The 17,927-nt window shown below is 44.3% G+C and overlaps 1 protein-coding gene and 1 long non-coding RNA gene across 5 annotated transcripts in view; one reads left to right on the top strand and one right to left on the bottom strand.

Moving 5' to 3' along the window:
- ARID1A (AT-rich interaction domain 1A) overlaps positions 1–17,927 on the top strand; it is a 73,398-nt gene that overhangs the window by 27,381 nt on the left and 28,090 nt on the right. For 3 of the 4 annotated variants that reach the window (XM_033422494.2, XM_004266634.4, XM_012531902.3), the window contains exons 2-4: positions 1,988–2,200; positions 3,504–3,956; positions 4,963–5,079. In XM_033422494.2, coding sequence (XP_033278385.1) covers positions 2,000–2,200; positions 3,504–3,956; positions 4,963–5,079 — 771 coding nt within the window. In that variant the 5' untranslated portion in view covers positions 1,988–1,999. Of the gene's footprint in view, positions 1–470; positions 601–1,987; positions 2,201–3,503; positions 3,957–4,962; positions 5,080–17,927 lie in introns of those variants that run through there. The other variant, XM_033422493.2, reaches the window with a different exon arrangement.
- Positions 564–17,307, bottom strand: LOC125961456 (uncharacterized). The gene is made up of 3 exons (XR_007472192.1): positions 17,192–17,307; positions 2,222–2,276; positions 564–699 (listed from the first exon to the last, which is right to left on the bottom strand). It is a non-coding gene; the product is annotated as an uncharacterized LOC125961456 (long non-coding RNA).

Raw genomic sequence — 17,927 nt, 5'->3', positions numbered from 1 at the left:
TGGTTAATAGCTGCTGCTCTAGAAGCTCCGTAGTAACCATGGTAATGACTGCCCCTTGTGTGTTGAGGAGATCTAGACTGACAGAGATACCCAGAGTGGGCTGGTCTCTGTTCAGCAAATGTAGTCTCTTCACCTGGGGGCCACGTGGACAGCAGCTGCAGTCTAGGATAAGATGAGGATCTCCTTGTTATTTGCGGCATGATGTGGCTGTGTAAGCCCCTGAGCTCTTTGTAGGAGAGAATGGTGATGTTTTGGCTCCATTGCCAGGTGTATCTGGGGAAGACCACATGCTATTTATTACTCACTAGTTTGGTTGTTGAATTTGAACTTCCTAAACAGGCTCAAAAGAATCCACGTGGCTCCAAAGTTATGATTGGGAATGTTATTGGAGCTTCTGATACAGAGGCAGGTCTGGGCAAAAATTGTTTAGTTATGATTGTTGGAAATAACACTTTAATAATATTGACATGTAGTAGTGATTTGGGACACGGTTTTACTATGATTCTCGTAGTTTGGAAACTTGAGAGGTTTCAGTGTTAACCTTTTAAGGTGAGATTTCAGCTGCAGCCTAAGAGAGAACTTCGTTTCTGCTTTTTTTCGGTTAGTATTTAGAAGAATAGTCTCTGTGGCTTTTTATCTTATCCATTTTCCTCACGACAGCTCGACTTCTTCATTATTATAAAACACTTAGGTAGTGTGCTGCAAAAAAAATATATTAGAATAATTTATTAATTATAGAATAATAGAACCAGAAGGGACCCTAGGTGTAATCTAGGCCAGTGGTTCTTAAAAGTATGGTGGTCCCTGGACCAGCAGCATCAGTATTACCTGGGAACTGCTATAAATGCATATCTTAGGCCCACCCCTGAACCTACAGAATCGTACCCTGGGGATGGGTCCCAGCAGTGTGCGTTTTAACAAGCCCTCCGGGTGATTCTGATGCATTCTGAAGTTTGAGAACCACTGAATTCCTTAATACCTACTCCCCATCCCCAATTTAAGATTCAGTTTTCAGGTTTTACGTCAGGTGCAGGCCTACTTGGCAACTTGGGTGTATCTATTTAAGTGCTTAGAGATACTCCTTCCCTTCTCACCACCAATAGATATAGGTAGGCATCTCTGGGAGGGGAAAGTGTGCTGGGCCTCTGTTCTACGTAGCTCCAGTAAGATAAAATTATGTCAGAAAGTGAATGAGTTGACTGATCCTGTTGCACCACAAAGAGCTGGAAATTATGTTTGTAGCCAAATACCTATGAGCTTTGAGGTTCCATTATTGGTACCTCTGCATCTTGTTTTTTAGAGAGACATACTCTCTACCTGCCTTACACCCTTAAGCTCTTGAATATTAAAGGAGGTGAACTTTTCAGTTGAGTTGTACAAGGCTCTAAATAAATTCGGGGTCACAATTCCCTCAACAACTGTAACTTAGCTATGATACCCAGTTGGAAGAAAGCATAAATTTAAGTCCTCGTGCCATAGCACAAATGGGCTCTGGATGTGCAAGGAAATAAGTTTCCACTGTTTAAAGAATAAAAACATCTAGAGGCTTGTGTATTTGAATTCCCTACCACAGTATTAAAGCATCAGTTCTGGTGTTATTGAACAGGATCATGGCAGAGTATAGCAGCACCATCCCCTCCCAGCTGAAGGGCCTTTGTTCTCATTTTTCTGTACCATAGAGTACGTGTATTCATTGCTCCACACCTGGCCCGTTCCTTGGATCTCAAGTAGTACCACACTTATAAAGTAGTATATAGCTTAGAAGATGCTTTCACAAACTGGTGGTGTTTCCATTTTACATATGACAAAATCAAGGTTCTGAGGAAGGTTAAATGACTTGCTCGAGGGTTATTGGGTCTATACCATTACTTTATTTCATAGTAACTGTTTTCCTTTGTGGCATACAGACCTGTATGCCAAGGTTTGTGTTCATATTGGCTAGAGGACATCAAAGCTTCAGGTTAATGAAATGCTCTTTATTTTGTAGCCATCCAGTCCAATGGATCAGATGGGCAAGATGAGACCTCAGCCATATGGCGGGACTAACCCATACTCGCAACAACAGGGACCTCCATCAGGACCGCAGCAAGGACATGGGTACCCAGGGCAGCCATATGGGTCCCAGACCCCGCAGCGGTACCCGATGACCATGCAGGGCCGAGCGCAGAGTACCATGGGCGGCCTCTCTTATGCACAGCAGGTAGATGTTGACTCCGATTACTTCAATCCTTGTTGCTGTCCAAGATCTGGTCTTCAGCTATAGAATCAGAATGTGTCTTTGGCTTCCAAACCTCTTGAAAGGAACATAGGCCAACTGACTCAGTTAGTTTCACTGTGCTATGTACAAGGCCAAGGTTGTGGTCACCATCGCATGTATGCTTGAAGGAAAACTGCTCCCTGGCCACCTGCTATACGTATCTGTCTTCTTTGACCTGGCTGGCCTGCTTGTACCCACTGAATGGCGATCTCTGAAGGAAGTGGGAAGAAAGAAAAAGGCAGTGGCTGAACACCAATCAATCCACTGCTACCAAGAAAAACCGCTCATACCATGTGCCCTGGGGAGAGAAGAGGCCCTTCATGTTCTCAAGGCCTTCAACATACAGCTGTCTGGTTTAAAGTGAATGTTTAGAAGGGACTGGGAGTAGCAGGAAAAGGGAGGATTGAACAGTAAAGATGCTAACAGTGCTATTGCAGATGTTAAGATTTTACTCATCTCCTTTTATCTGACCATCCGCACCATCATCTTTTTATTGCCATTTTTTGTTTTGACAGCATTTTCTACCATTTATATGTGAGTGGTATTCATACTGAAAATGGTGAGGGATAGAATATAAGACGTAACTTTACTTCTAAGACTTGAAAGCAAAGTATGCCCTTATATAAAATCACTTTTTTTTTTTCAATGAGAAAATGGAGGAGAGTTGGGAAGGATATTATTGGTCTTTTTTTCCCCCCTCCTTGCCAGATATATCCCTGGTGCCTAGAGTAGTGCCTGGTACAAGTAAGCAAGTAGGCTGTCAGATACGTTTTGAATGAAGACTAAATGAAAAAGAGAACCAGGGTAGGTTAGTGATTGGCATATACCATCTGGCTTACTAAACCCTAGGTTTTCAGTCGGCTGAGCCAGGCTGCTCTTGACTCTTCGTTGTGGCTAGGATACAGATTCCTAGCGCTTATAAAAACAGTCTAGGCCATGATAAAAAGAGTAGACTCATTGGTGAAAACAGCTATTCTTGAACTCTTGTAAGTTGACCATATTTTTATTAAATAGTGTGAATTTTCTGCGAATGAATGTGATCCACTTAAGAACAAACCAACTAGGAACCCAGCCTGGCTGTCCTTCCTGGCTCAGTTTAACAGGGTTGGTAGAAAAACCCTGGGCTTTCTAAATGTGAGGCTTGGCTTGCCAGCTTTGTATACCCATCTTCAGGGCATGGCTTCTGACATAATCATCTTTCTTCATCCAGAAGGGTCAGTGCTAAAAGTATCCTTTCCTTTTACAGATTCCACCTTATGGACAGCCAGGCCCCAGCGGGTATGGTCAGCAGGGCCAGGCTCCATATTACAACCAGCAAAGCCCTCACCCCCAGCAGCAGCAGCAGCCCTACTCCCAGCAGCCACCATCCCAGACCCCTCACGCCCAGCCTTCATATCAGCAGCAGCCTCAGTCTCAGCCACCGCAGCTCCAGTCCTCTCAGCCTCCGTATTCCCAGCAGCCATCCCAGCCCCCCCATCAGCAGTCCCCAACCCCGTACCCCACCCAGCAGTCCACCACCCAGCAGCACCCCCAGAGCCAGCCCCCCTACTCACAGCCGCAGGCACAGTCTCCTTACCAGCAGCCGCCACCTCAGCAGCCAGCATCCTCGACGCTTTCCCAGCAGGCTGCGTACCCTCAGCCCCAGTCTCAGCAGTCACAGCAAACTGCCTATTCTCAGCAGCGCTTCCCTCCACCACAGGTAAGAGGCCCCTTCCTCATGCCCTTCCCTATGTGTGACCGCAGACTTTGGGGGCTGGTGTCATGAGAACTTTGCCTTACAAAATTGGTTCTCTAATTGAAACTAATAAAGATATAACTGCATAAAAACCTGTAGCTCTCCATACTCATGAAATAGGGCAGTGGAGAGTTGCATAGGCAGAAAAGAGATAAAGATAATGGGACTGATTTTTTTTTTTCTTTTTCTTTTTTTTTAACTCAGAATTCAGAACTTGAGCATCCAAGTTAGTTTGGTCTTTTTAAAAACAGTCGCTTTGGGAGGCTGTACTGTACATTCATCCAACTGCCATTCCATTCTGCTATTGCTCAAAATATTTTGGAGCCCTTCATTTGAAACTGCTGTCAGAGCTGACATCACATTCTTTAGAATAGTCTCAGTGGTAGCAAATCTCTTTATTTTTTTGAGAGTGGATTTGATTTGGGGAAATAGCTAAAATTCATCTGTAGCCATGTCTATGAACAAGGTAGGTGATAAAGTCTAAATAACAATTTGGGCTTTATTCTTTAAGGAGCAGAAAGAGGAGAATGACTGAGTGATGACAGGTCCATTAAAGATTTTGTGCATTGATGGCATTGTTGGAATAAATATCTTTAAAGGAAGCAGTACTCATTTTAATGCAGAGGTCCTAGCGTGAGTTTTTTGTTGGTGTTTTTGAATCAGGTGGTCTCATTCCTTGATAGATATAACTTGTAGTTAGCTAGACTTTAGCATTTATCCCCAAGTAACAGCGTTCTGTGGGTGGTGATAAATGGTCAGGAGTGCCATCAGAGAGTCTTATGTCCACTGTTGACGTTCTTAAGAGCCACAGCTTGTTTTTTCTGCCTTTGGGTAATATTGTGTGTGATTGGGCAGTCTCTCACACCTAGCTTCCCCTGTTGAAGAGAGTCCCATAGGCCTTTCATCATGAAGCAAGCTTGCCTGGTTTATCAATACCAAGCTCTCACAGCTTTTGTTTTTCTTGTTTTAGGAGTTATCTCAAGATTCATTTGGGTCTCAGGCATCCTCAGCCCCCTCAATGACCTCCAGTAAGGGAGGGCAAGAAGATATGAACCTGAGTCTTCAGTCAAGACCTTCAAGCTTGCCTGTGAGTATTTCTGCCACCCTCTAAAAGATGATGGGGGCAGAGAGAAAAGCAAAGAAAACCAGTTTCTGATTGGATGTTTTGGTGGTATTGAGCTAAATGAATGATGAGCTATTCCTTGAATTCAGGCTCAAAATTCTGAATAGGAATTTATGGACTGACCTTATAGAATGTCTGTTTTGGTTGCCTGCCCAGGGAGGAATATGTGTGTGATCTCTGTTTAGAGATCTAAACACTGTTTTAAAGTTTTTTTGTTTGTTCATCTTACTTTTGAGGGCTTAATTTTTAGGTGTTTGTCTGAGCGGTAAGCTGGGAGGTAGGATCTGGGGTGCATTCAGCATGGATTGTCACATTGAGCGTGGCGGAGTAAAAGCAGATTTGCTAGTTGTTGTTTTGTGTGAATAGGTGCTTTCGTCTAGTAGAGGTTTTGGTGCCCAGATGCTTGGTTAGTGTTTGTAGAATGGACTGACAGTATCCTGAGAAAGACAGTGTGGTTTGCTGATTTAGAGCTTGGGCTCTACACTCAGAGTTCCTGGGTCTGCATTTTGACTCTGCCGCTAACTCTGGATCCTTGAGCAAGTCACTTAACCTCTCCGTGCCTTAGTTTTTGCATCTGTAAAATGAAACTCTTAAGTACCCACTTCATGGAGAGGTTAATATTAAATAAGTTTATATAAAGAGAGTACTGGTGCTTGTAGGTGCTCCATAAATGTCAGCTGTTATCATCATCATCTTAGAGGGACTATACTTGATACTCAAAGGCAGTTAACACCAACTATTAAATAGTAGGCTGGTTCTGGGAACATTTACCTTTCGTCTTAGCTCTGCCGGTACACGTAGGCAAGTCACTTAGGCTGGGCACAGGAATAAAATGGGATGTTCTGAAATCTAGTAAGACTGCAGGTAGCAAACCTGCCATTACAAATCTGGCTTCAGTTTAGGAAATGGAAATTCAGCCACAGGTGCAAATAAGATTCTTTTGAAATTTTGATTCTACTTGGATTTGAAGCTTGTCTCTTCATTTATTCTGACTTTGGGGAAAATGGTTTTGGGATCTTTAAGGAATAGGTGGGAGGCAGGAACTCACTTCATCGTGAAGCCTCCATGGCTTCCCTTGAAGATCTCTGAACCATAACCTTAGTAGGGCAAGGTCTGTGGAGTCCCTCAGCACCTGTAATTCAGGCTTCCCAGGCCAGGATGAATAGCTATTGTCAGATGGGACTTCAGAGACTGTTGACTTTCTCAGCTGAGGAATTGGGGGAGGAAGTGTCTGAATAAGGCAATCACTCTTTGTTCCCGTCTCATTAATGTCTGTTGCAATCCTTTTCTGCATCCTGAACTTCACTGGAATGTGCTTTTTAACCTGATTCAGTCAGAACTGTGTAACCACTCCCTCATCATCTATGGTCTGTAGCTAAATCTGGGTGAGGTACACAATATTGTGGCAAGAATCCAGATCGGTGGATTTCTACCAGTGCTGTAAGTTGCTCCTCATCAAAAAGTTTCTGCTTGTTTCTAGTGACCTTTTGATTGGACTGTATTTGATAGCTTTTAGTCCTGAGAAACCTAGCATACAAACATGTTGTGTGTCTTTTGAGGGTTGAGGGCCTTATACTGTTGAATCCAAGAGCTTGATTTGACCTTCTGAAGTGAAGACACTGGTAGCCTCTTGGGCCCAGGAGAGGGTTGTTCCTGGGTTAGCCTATCACAAGGAGCATTCCCAAGTTCAGGCTTCTACTGTAGATTCATACAAATGGGTCATTTGCTTTGTAGTAGAAACTCCGTGTGAGAGGTGAGCAGGCTGGGTTATTGGCATCTTGTTTGTTGAATTGCTTTTTATCCCTCTGCTACTTGGACAAAGAAACAAAAGGTGGTTTACTCTTCGAAATTTTGGTTTGATGCCAGATTTGCCTAGCCAGGCTGGGGAAATAGTCACATCTGAAGAAGGGAGAAGGCTGGATTCCCTGCAAGGGGCCCACTCCTTTCTTCAGCAGGTGTGTTAAGGGAGCCCTAAGTTCGCCAGTGAATCCCTCCACTCAGCACGTGTTTGTTTGGCTCCAGAGCAGATGCTGTGCAGCCCCATCAGTGTTCCACATCCCTCTTTTCAGTCATTCGCTTTTCTGGCTTAGCCCTAAAGGCATTACGATTGTGACCCTTGACTTAAAGGCTCAGTATGGTTTCTGATCCTGATTATTACAAAAATTAGATTTTGAGGAGTTTTTGCTCAGCTATTAATGCCAAACCATTTAGCTACTATTATCCTGATTATGTTATCCCTCTATTAAAACCTCTCAATTATTTTTCATTAATCTTAGAATAAAATCCAAAATCCTTATTATTACAAAGGCTATTCTCCGCCCCCCTCCCCGCCCTCCCTTTCTGATTTAGTAGGTCTGGAGTGAGGTCTCAGAATTTGCATTTCTAACAAATTCTTGATGCTGCTAGACCAAGGATGGCACTTTGAGAACCTCTGCTTCATCCTTTTTTGCTCTCTGCCCTCTCAGTTTCTGTAAGGCCCCATGCCTTTTCTGCTTCCAGCCCCTTGCACACAATCTTCCCTTTGCCTAATACACTTTTCCTCCTAACTTTTCCCGTTCATATTTCAGACTACATCTTCAAGATCATTTCCTCAGAAAACTCCTTCCTAATCAAGCTTCAAAACTCAGCTTAAGGGGCTTCCCTGGTGGCGCAGTGGTTGAGAGTCCGCCTGCCAATGCAGGGGACGCGGGTTCGTGTCCCGGTCTGGGAGGATCCCATGTGCCGCGGAGCGGCTGGGCCCATGAGCCATGGCAGCGGAGCCTGCGCATCTGGAGCCTGTGCTCCGCAACGGGAGAGACCACGACAGTGAGAGGCCCGCGTACGGCAAAAAAAAAAAAAAAAAAAAATCAGCGTAAATAACTTCTATGATGCCTTCACTGACTTAAGACAGTTTTTTTAATTAATTAATTATTAATTAGGTTGTGCTGGGTCTTAGTTGCGGCAGGCAGGCTCCTTCGTTGTGGCAGGTGAACTCTTAGTTGCAGCATGCATGTGAGATCTAGTTCCCTGACCAGGGATCGAATCTGGACCCCCTGCATTGGGAGCACAGTCTTAACCACTGTGCCACCAGCGAAGTCCCTAAAGGTAGTTTTTATTTTATTATTTTAAAAGCCTGCAATATTTAAGATATATGAAAAGGTATAAAAAATAATTAGTTGCCTGAGTACCCATCTTTAGAAACCAAACCTTGCTGGAACAGGTAAAAGCACCTTATATAGCCCAGTGGGATCACTTCCCTACCCTTGTGCCCAGAGAAGCACTATCCTGTATCTGAGGGTTTTTTGCTCCATCTTGCTAGAGTATTTTGCTGATACTTCTACGTTGTTGGGTCTTTTCCACTAGACAGAAAGCTCTTGGAGGGTAGGCATTGTATTATTGACCTCTGTGCCCATAACACGTATCGCATTATACCCAAAACCAGTGGTTCTCTACCTTGGCTGCATGTTAGAATTACCTGGGAAGCAAATGATCTTTAAAACCAATGGCCAGGGTTCACAGAGTTCGATATGGGGTGAGGCTTGGGCTTTGGTATGCTTAGAAGCTGTCCTGGGTGATTCTGATTTACAGCCCCTGTAGAGATCCACTAGTCCAAACTATGTCAGGTTCCTTTACTGTAATAGACCATCTTAGTGCCCATGCTTCTTGTCAGTGCTTATCTCAAGGGTAATTTCAGTTACTTATTCCAAGCTTAGTGAGGGTAGACTTGCTTTGTCTTGCTCAATGCCATCATAGTGCCTGGCATATAGTAGGTTCCAACTCATTGAACAAATAAACCTGAGCAGGTTCATTGATCATCCAAAAAGTGTATGGCTGACAGGGGACAGCGTGACCATATTACCAGATTGTTGTTTTCACTGCTAGTGCAAAGCGGTTATCACAGACTGATATGGGAATGCCCAAACTTCATTTTAGAGGATAGATTAATTTATTTGTGCTTCCTGACAGTGGCCTTAGGAAGAAATGGGGTTGGGGTTTGTCATTATCTTATAGCTACCACTTCACCTTATGTTAAGAAGGTTCTTGGGACTTCCCTGCTGGCGGTCCAGTGGTCAAGACTCAGTGCTTCCATTGCAGGGGGCATGGTTCAATCCCTGGTCAGGGGAAGTAAGATCCTGCATGCCACATGGTGCAGCCAAAAAAAATAAAAGAAATAAGGTTCTTGTAAGGGGTGGGTGAGCAAATCTCTAGGTGTTTCGTTAAGTCTTCAGTTTTCTTTATTTTGGGTCAAAATCTGTAAGGGAGTCATCTGTAAATTGGTTTCTGACTTTTGATTATAGTCATTTTTGAGAATGACTTGGAGTTGCATCTTGAAAAGCTTCTATTTAAGTGATTCATTCAAGTGTATGTGGTTTCCTTGGAGTAATGACTGCTTCCCAAATTTTTCTTACTGCAGCACATTTGTAAATTTACATGTTAGTCTTGAAAGTGTACCTGGGATAGAGTTTCCATTCAGTGGTGCAAAATGGATATAGGATTAAAAGCCTTGATCTGGTAGAGGTTAGCTATATCACTGCTTCTCAAACTTCAGCATGCATTAGGAATCATCTGGAGATCAATTAGAACAAGATTACTGACCTCTACCCAGAGAGATTCTGATTCAGTAGTTGTGGGGTAGGACCCAAGAATTTGCATTTCTAAGAAGCTCTCAGGTGGTGCTGTAGTTCTAAAGACCATACTTGAATAACAATGAGCTTTGGTAGTCCTTTGAAAAGGGAAGAAAAAAATGACTAGACTTGGAAGCCACAGTGGCAACTTGAATAATAGTGGTGGTGACTTACACTGTCGTTTGCCTCTTGATGATCTGGAGGGAAGACTGCGGGTTGAAAATGAAGGAGGGGAGACCTTGGGAGAGACAGACTGCCTGCAGCTGTGCCCCCTGCAGTTTATTCGGAGGTTAGGGCAGCCCTTGCGTTGCCAGCACACCCTGGGAGCTCTCAGCTCTGTGGCACTGATTGCTGGATCCCTTGTATAAGTTGTTCACCAAATCCTAGTCTACCTCAGAAATGGCTTTTAAATCCCTTGTCCTTCCTCGTTGCCTTTCTTTCAGGCCCCCATTATCTCTCACCAGGTGTTTTGCTACAGAGTCCTGACCTGTTTCTTTTCCTTCCAAGTCTGTCCTCAACATAATCACCAGAGTGATCATCTTAAAAAATCAAACTTGGCAAGTTACACTATTGTTCTAAAACCTCTGGGTACTTGTTGCCTATAGGTTTAAGCCCAAGTGTGACATACAAGTTCCTTTGTGATCTGGAGTATTGAGGATATTTTAAAAAGAAAAAGAAAAGTAGGTAAGTTCCCTGTCTTACCTGTAAAACCTGGCACCCTGTTTGCTGTGGTTGTCATATAGGAGGCAGAATACGCATTAGACAAGGGTTGAACTTTGATGACTTCTGAGGTAATCTGAGCTCTTAAGTTGGTGAGTCTGAGTATGACATGCTTGCAACCCTCAAGGATCCTCCTCTGTTTCATTAGTAAAATAGATGGAAGAATGTGTGCCTGAATGTTACAGTGAGTGCTATCAGGGCTTGGTGAACTCAGTGATCCATTTATGTCTAAATAGTAGAGGGAAGACATCATGGCAGAAGTTTAGTTAGAATGAACTAGGTATGGATGTATTGGGGTGGTTGGAAAGGAAAGTACAGCCTGAGCAGAGGCTCGGTGGGGGTGGGATGCAGTGTGGATGACACTTAGAGGGGCTGGTCAGGATCAGGCTTCCCGGGGTGGGGAGTAACAAACAGGATGGAAAGCTAGATCACAGGGGCTGGAGCCCTGGTAGGATAAGGGAGCCATTTGGATCTTATCTCATAGGCCTGCAGATATGTAATTAGGGCAATAGCATGATGAAATTAATGTTTTACAGAAATGATCCATTGGTGTGTAGTGTAGTTTGAAAAGGGGATAGTCTGCAAGCAAGGGGATAAGTTAAACTGTTGAAATAGTTCTGGTGTTCAGTGGAGTTCTACCCCTCTGTCTCATTTACATAACCACCTAGTCTTAGTTGTGAGATGCACAGGAAAGAATCTGTAGAACTGAGAATAACTGCATTCTACTGGCTGGAAAATTTAACAATGTTGTATACTGGGTTGGGGCGGGGGTGGGGGGATCTCATTGACGGAAATAGAAAGGTTAATAGGAAAACGCATTTTTGAGGAGAAGTTAAGTCCCATATAGTGAGATATCGAAAAACAAATGCTTAGTTACTAGTTGGAGATAGGAGACTGAAACTTGGGTAAGAGCTGAGTCTGGATAGAACTTGAGAGTTGTCTGCATAGTGGTTAATAGTTAAACCATGGAATGAAGTTAAACCATGGAATAGTTAAACCACCCAGACCATGCAGCATGGAGAGAGGAGCCAGATGGAGCCCTGGACAATGCCTGTGGTCACTGAGTAGAAGCGCCCAACACGTAGCTGGAGAGATTGGAGGGGGACCAGGATCATGTCATATTTCCATATTTCTGGAAGCCAAGGAAGGGACAAAGATGGTGTGCATCTAAAGTATTTTCAAGGAATATAAAGTTAGATTTGTCATGAAGCAGGTTATTGGAATACTTCTGAGGTAGGGAGAAGACCTAATTTCTGAGGGCTGGAGGGAAGGAAATGAGCAAGGGAAAGGTGTAAGGGTAACGAGCACCCTTGAAAGGCGTGGAAAGGGAGGCAGCTGAATCGGCCTGAATTCCTTAGGTTCATCTCAAGACCCACATGTGTATAAAGCAGATAGATACAGAATGGTGACGCTGCTGGCAGAACATTAGGAAGGTATAAACAGGCACATCTTTCAGGAGTTGCGAGAGAAGGGAATCAGGGACACTGGTTTAGCTTAAAAGGGACACTATATATCCTTGACTGAAAATGTCTCAGACACTGCCATTGAAGATCTCAACCATATTTGTTTGCTGTGGTTAGATAGGAGTGGAAGTGTGGAAGTTGTTGATGCCAGGAGTGAGGTGAGCTGGAGTAGGATTTTTTTTTTTTTTTTTTTTTTGCGATACGCGGGCCTCTCACTGTTGTGGCCTCTCCCGTTGCGGAGCACAGGCTCCGGACGCGCAGGCTCAGCGGCCATGGCTCACGGGCCCAGCCGCTCCGCGGCATGTGGGATCCTCCCGGACCGGGGCACGAACCCGTGTCCCCTGCATCGGCAGGCGGACTCTCAACCACTGCGCCACCAGGGAAGCCCAGGAGTAGGATTTTTAATGTCTGTTAAATTATCTAAAGATATTGTTGTATCACTTGGGTTTCCAAGCCCTTCTTTAGATTTCTACTTAACAACAAAGTAGCTATTAGCACTCATGCTTTACTACTGTGATGTTCTCAAATCTTGAGAGCTTGGGTTATAGTGATCTGGAAAGAGGAAATGGGAGGGAACTCTTGTAGAATCTGAATCTTAGAGGGCAGGAGTGAAGCCAGGAAAGGATCTACAGCCAAAACAAATCTTCCTGGAAAGGCAGGAATTGAAATGTATTAAGTTGAATAATCACTTCTATTTTACATAAGAAGAAACTAAGGCTCGGAATTGGAATTTGAATCCAGTTTTCTCTGATATTTTAGATGAAATATTTCCTTTAGCATCCCACCCAGCAGAGGAAAGTCATGGACAATCTGATTCTCTCTTAATGTTTAGCCAAAAGCCTGAACCCTTTGTCATTTAACATTTACTAGATTTGTCCTAAAAGAAGAGTATAAATGTATTTCCATTTCCCTTTTTTGCCCAGACCTGCCTGTGATGGAGGCATAGATGAGTTGTGAACTGAAGGCACAGGGAGGAGTGGGAGAGGGAAGATGGCCAAATCTATAGGTCAGGCCTGCTGGAGGTACTAACCAACTGGGGAATCACCTCAAACTGAAAAGTTGACAAAAGTGGTTCTTTGGTTTCCTTGTGTTGTATGGGAGCCTGCTCTGTGCCTTTTTAAAAATTTTTTAAGTCTATTTTTTAAAAATATTTATTTATTTATTTATTTGCCTGCGTTGGGTCTTCGTTGCTATGCACGGGCTTTCTCTAGCTGCGGCCAGCGGGGGCTGCTCTTCGTTGTGGTGTGTGGGCTTCTCATTGCGGTGGCTTCTCTTGTTGCGGAGCACGGGCTCTAGGCACGTGGGCTTCAAGTGGTTGAGGCACGCAGGCTCAGTAGTTGTGGTTCACGGGCTCTAGAGCGCAGGCTCAGTAGTTGTGGTTCACGGGCTTAGTTGCTCCGTGGCAACTTCTGTGGGATCTTCCCGGAACAGGGATAGGACCAGTGTCCCCTGCATTGGCAGGTGGATTCTTAACCACTGCGCCACCAGGGAAGTCCCTGTGCCTTTTTTTTTTAAAGCAGTGTCCTGATTAATGCTAAAACTTTAATCGGTTAGATCCTTGGTACTGGGGAAAATGTGGTCCATTATCTAGCAGCACAGATATCACCTGGGAGCTTGCAAGAAATGCAGATTCTTGGGCCCCACACTAGCTTTATTGAATCCAACACTGTTAACAAGATCTCCAGGTGATTCATGTGTCTTATGGTTCTGAAGCAAGGAGGAGTTAGACCCTGAAAGCTGAGAGTAATATTTTCAAATAAAATATCATGCCAGAGACTTTGGAATACAATAAATTTTACCGTGTCTAGTAAACCAGTTGTTTTGTGGGTGCTCTGGGGGCCCTGACTCCCTGTGCCTACAGTCCAGACACTATTATGGGGCCATCTACAACTCCCAGCATACCTCTGCAACCTCATCTCTGGCCACTCGCGTGTGCCTTAAGCTCCTCACAAGCCGTGGTCCTTCCTGCCATTGTCCTTTTGCTTAAGGTGTGTGTGTGATCTCTGCTTCCCCCCCACCCCCAACTTTTTTTTTTTTTTTTTTTTTAAAGCCCAGCAAACTTCTACTTTGGCTTCAAAACCTAGCTGTGAAATACCTTCTCTGGGACTTCTTCCCATTTTCTTCATGTTGACGTAGCATTATGCTGGTACTTCTGCTTGAGTACTCAGGCCTGTGTCTAATACCTGTGTCAGGCAAATACTTAGTAAACCTTTGTTGACTAGCCCCTAGGTTCTTGCTACCTACTTGATCTTGGGGACCAGCTTTTTGTTGTCTAGGTTTATTGGTGAGGGGCGGGGGGGCAGAATGACAGAAATTCTCTAAAGGCTTAAAAAACTGGAATGTTTGTGAAGGATTTTAATTTTACACTGTTAGTGTTTCCTTTCATCACATTTCATGGTAAAAGGAGGCAGGACCAACGGTTTTTGCCTAGGTTTTCGATGGCTTATTTTTAAAGGGATAACAGAAATGTCACTAGCAATTTTGGTACCCAGAGAAGCTGGGCCATTCTGAGGTTGGTGACCTGTTTTCTTTACATCTGACTGTGTATCTATGCTTGCTCCCCTTGAATTGTAATCCAGGTGCTCTTAGAAAGTCTCATAAAGGAAATCCCCACCCCCTCTCACATATCTGCCCAGACTGCTCAGAGCAGCATGTACTGTGTGCAAGTAGCTGTCCCTTCTCTAGAACGCCGGTTCTCTGGCAGGACTAGCCAATCTGCTTCTCCATCTTAGTCACGCTGCTTTGGCCCTGATACTGCCTGGCGCCTGCTGGAGCCTGTGCTGCTAGCAGCAGATTACTGTATGCTTGTTCCTGGGCCCATTTCCTGTTTCTATTCTAGTTGCTGGTGGCTCAGCTCTGCTTCCTGCCTGTGTGTCTCACACAGATTCCTCTTGCTGGAACCTTTTGTTTTCTTCGGAACAACTTCATTCTGAAAACTAACTGAGCCTTAGGTCTAGTGTTATGGCTCCTGGGCTCAGTTAGCGTTACTGAGGACTGGTGGGAAGTACCCCATCCCCACCAAGCATATCACTTCGATTTGACCTTGTTTTTCAGTTTGTCCCCAGTCCTGCTACAGGAAGCTGGTGGTTCGTTACTTCAATCAGAAATTGGTATAAGAAGATAAACTGGGATCTTGTAGGCCAAATGTATCTTCACTTATTAGCAGTGCAGGGCTGTCAGGACTGTTGTGCCCTGGTTCTTTACCACCTGGAGTATGTAAAACATACTTCCTGCTGCTGAGGAAGACAGTTGGTACCCTTTCTAGCCCAAGCCTAGAGAATATATTTGGGCTTGGGCAGGTAATGCTATCCTCAGCAGAGTAAAAGCTTACAGAGAATATAGGGATGGAAAGGAAAGCATGTGCTGACTCAACCTTCCAACTTATGTGAGCAGTTCAACACCCCTCGGAGCTTAGAGTGGGAGGGAGAAAGTACAGGAAGGTTGTAAAAAAGGAAGAAGTGAAGGAGGTTGTCTTGGGCAAATGTATTTTAAAGTTCTAGGCTTCCCCATTTTGCCCATTTTTCCCCAGAAGACTCTGACTCAGGGAATATGCTTTGTGAATAATTCTCTTCTTTCTCCTTCACAACTACTCTCTTAGGATCATCTGACAGTACTGTGTCAGATAGAGTGATTTCTACACTGAACCTAGGCCATGCTAAACCCTAGGTATGTTTAATAGAGAAGTATTTAATATAGGGAATTGGACTTAAAAATTGTTAGGCGAATTGAGGGAGCATGCTCTAGGCTCATCCTCCAGGAGTCGGGATCTAGACCTAGATTTGACCCACCAAGGGAACTCCTGCTTGTGAGTCACTATCAGATTGAGTGCTCTAAATCTGCTATCTAGGGATCAGTAAGCTGGAATCAAGAAGCAGCAGCTGCTGCTACCAGAACCAGCACCCAGTTAACTGGAAGATGAAACCAAAATGCTCCTGTAGAGACAAGTGAAGGAGACAGAAGTATGATCACTGCCATACTTTGATCTAATCTTGAGTCTGATTCTAATTAGCAGAACCTGAATTATAGCCAAAACCCATCTGCAGGGATTCTGGGAAATGTAGTTTTTAGCTTTTTAACCTCTGCAATTAGGAAAAGAGTAGAATGAAGTTAGCATGAGCTACTCCACAGAATATTCACCACACTTAACACAAACACCACCATCCCCCCTCACCCCACTCTTTACATATATGAGGAATCCAAGACCCAAACAAGTTAAAGGACTTGCCCAAGGTCATTCAGTAAATGAGAATATGGGCTTCCCTAATAGTGAAAACCCATTGCTTTTACTATTAGGAAAAACTCCTATAAAGGGTGAGTAAAAAGCTCCTTTAGGGGAAGGAAGAGTGCCATATTCAGAAAACAGACTTTGGGGACTTCCCTGGTGGCACAGTGGTTAAGAATCTGCCTGCCAATGCAGGGGCACGGGTGCGAGCCCTGGTCCGGGAAGATCCCACATGCCGCGGAGCAGCTAAGCCCGTGCGCCACAACTACTGACCCTGTGCTCTAGAGCCCGTGAGCCACAACTACTGAGCCCGCATGCCTAGAGCCTGTGCTCCGCAACAAAGAGAAGTCACCGCAATGAGAAGCCCGCACACCGCAACAAAGAGTAGCCCCTGCTTGCCGCAACTAGAGAAAGCCCGCGCACAGCAACGAAGACCCAACGCAGCCAAAAATAAATAAATAAATACATTAATTAATTAAAGAAAAAAAGAAAACAGACTTTGTCTTCCATATTCTCTTCTCTTTGAGGAAAGGGAGGGAGGAGGTATGGAGAGATGTGGGGTTGAGACTTCTAGGCAAAGGTAGTGATACTGTAGCTTCTGGATTTGGGTCTCCTCCATAGGAAGATGTAGGAAGCATTTACTCTGGAAGGAAGAAACCTCAACAACTAGAATTTCTTGAAATTCCTGAGTCAACATATGGATGAACTCAGTTGCCTAGGTGACAGTAGCTTTCCTCCATCTATCTCCCCTTCTCCTTCTCTCTTGTTGGTGCTTTTATAACGTGCAGAGCTGTCTGGGAGACTACCTTGGTGAAGTACATGCCCCAGTTCTGCCATTGTCCTTCTCCAAGAAGACCAAACAAAATCCAAAAGCTAGCCCCTAGATTTGGGATTGTGAAGCTGTTTCTTGTCTGTCTGGGGAAGGTGGGTGAGGGGTAGCTTGGACTTTCTGAACGAAGTCCTCCTAGAAATGCTATATTTACAGAAACCACTAGGGCCCCCCTGCACCAGAGTGAGAATCTTGGTCCAGAGAGGAGGGCCCATAGGTGTGAACTATGTTAACATACCTGATAAATCAAGCATGGAATCAGCTCTGTTGTCTTTTTCTCATATTTCTAAGATATTTGATGTTCTACCTGAATGTTACGATGAAACTGGTATGTGATCCAGTGCTGTCCCTTTGGGGGCCAGTGCTTGATCTCTTGCTCCATCTACTTCCATGGCCAGAACCGATTTCTCCTCCCCACCTGGTGTCAGCATGGAATTGGCTGGTATTGTGATGTAATCTCTGATTGCTGTGAGGCGGAGCTCATCTCCAAGCTGTTGGCTAGCTTCCTATTGACCTTTCCCCAAGGGAAGCCATGCCTTGTTGAAGGTGGGAACTAGAGGTTGAAGGTTCAGACTGAGAGCAAATCTGTCCCTTAAGGCCAGCTTTGTTGTGGGAGGAATATTGACGGTTGTTTACTGAGGTGAGTGAAGGTAATTTCCTGATATTTGAGGAGAGAAAAAAAGTAGGAGAGAAAAAAAAGTAGGAGAGAAACCAAGTTCCAAATAAATTCACTGCATCTGTATTCAGAGGAACTGTCATCAAGAAGATTCGTTCTTTTCCTTCCTCGTCTTTTGCTTTTAGGACTTGACTATGTCTTTCCCTGTGTACAGAGTTGTTGTTTTTTTGGTTTTAAAGGCCTTCAGGGCTGTCTTTTCTGGTTTAGGATTCTATCCATTCCCCACTCTCAGATTTCTTTGTTCCACCCCCTCCCCCCAAATCTTTGGATTTTATCTAGACCCGTAGGTCATGGTAGG

This window comes from Orcinus orca, chromosome 1 (assembly GCF_937001465.1).
Source record: "Orcinus orca chromosome 1, mOrcOrc1.1, whole genome shotgun sequence".
NCBI classification, from domain to species: domain Eukaryota; kingdom Metazoa; phylum Chordata; class Mammalia; order Artiodactyla; family Delphinidae; genus Orcinus; species Orcinus orca.
The sequence above is the reverse complement of the archived record's forward strand: the minus strand, read 5'-3'. Positions and strand labels throughout refer to the sequence as shown.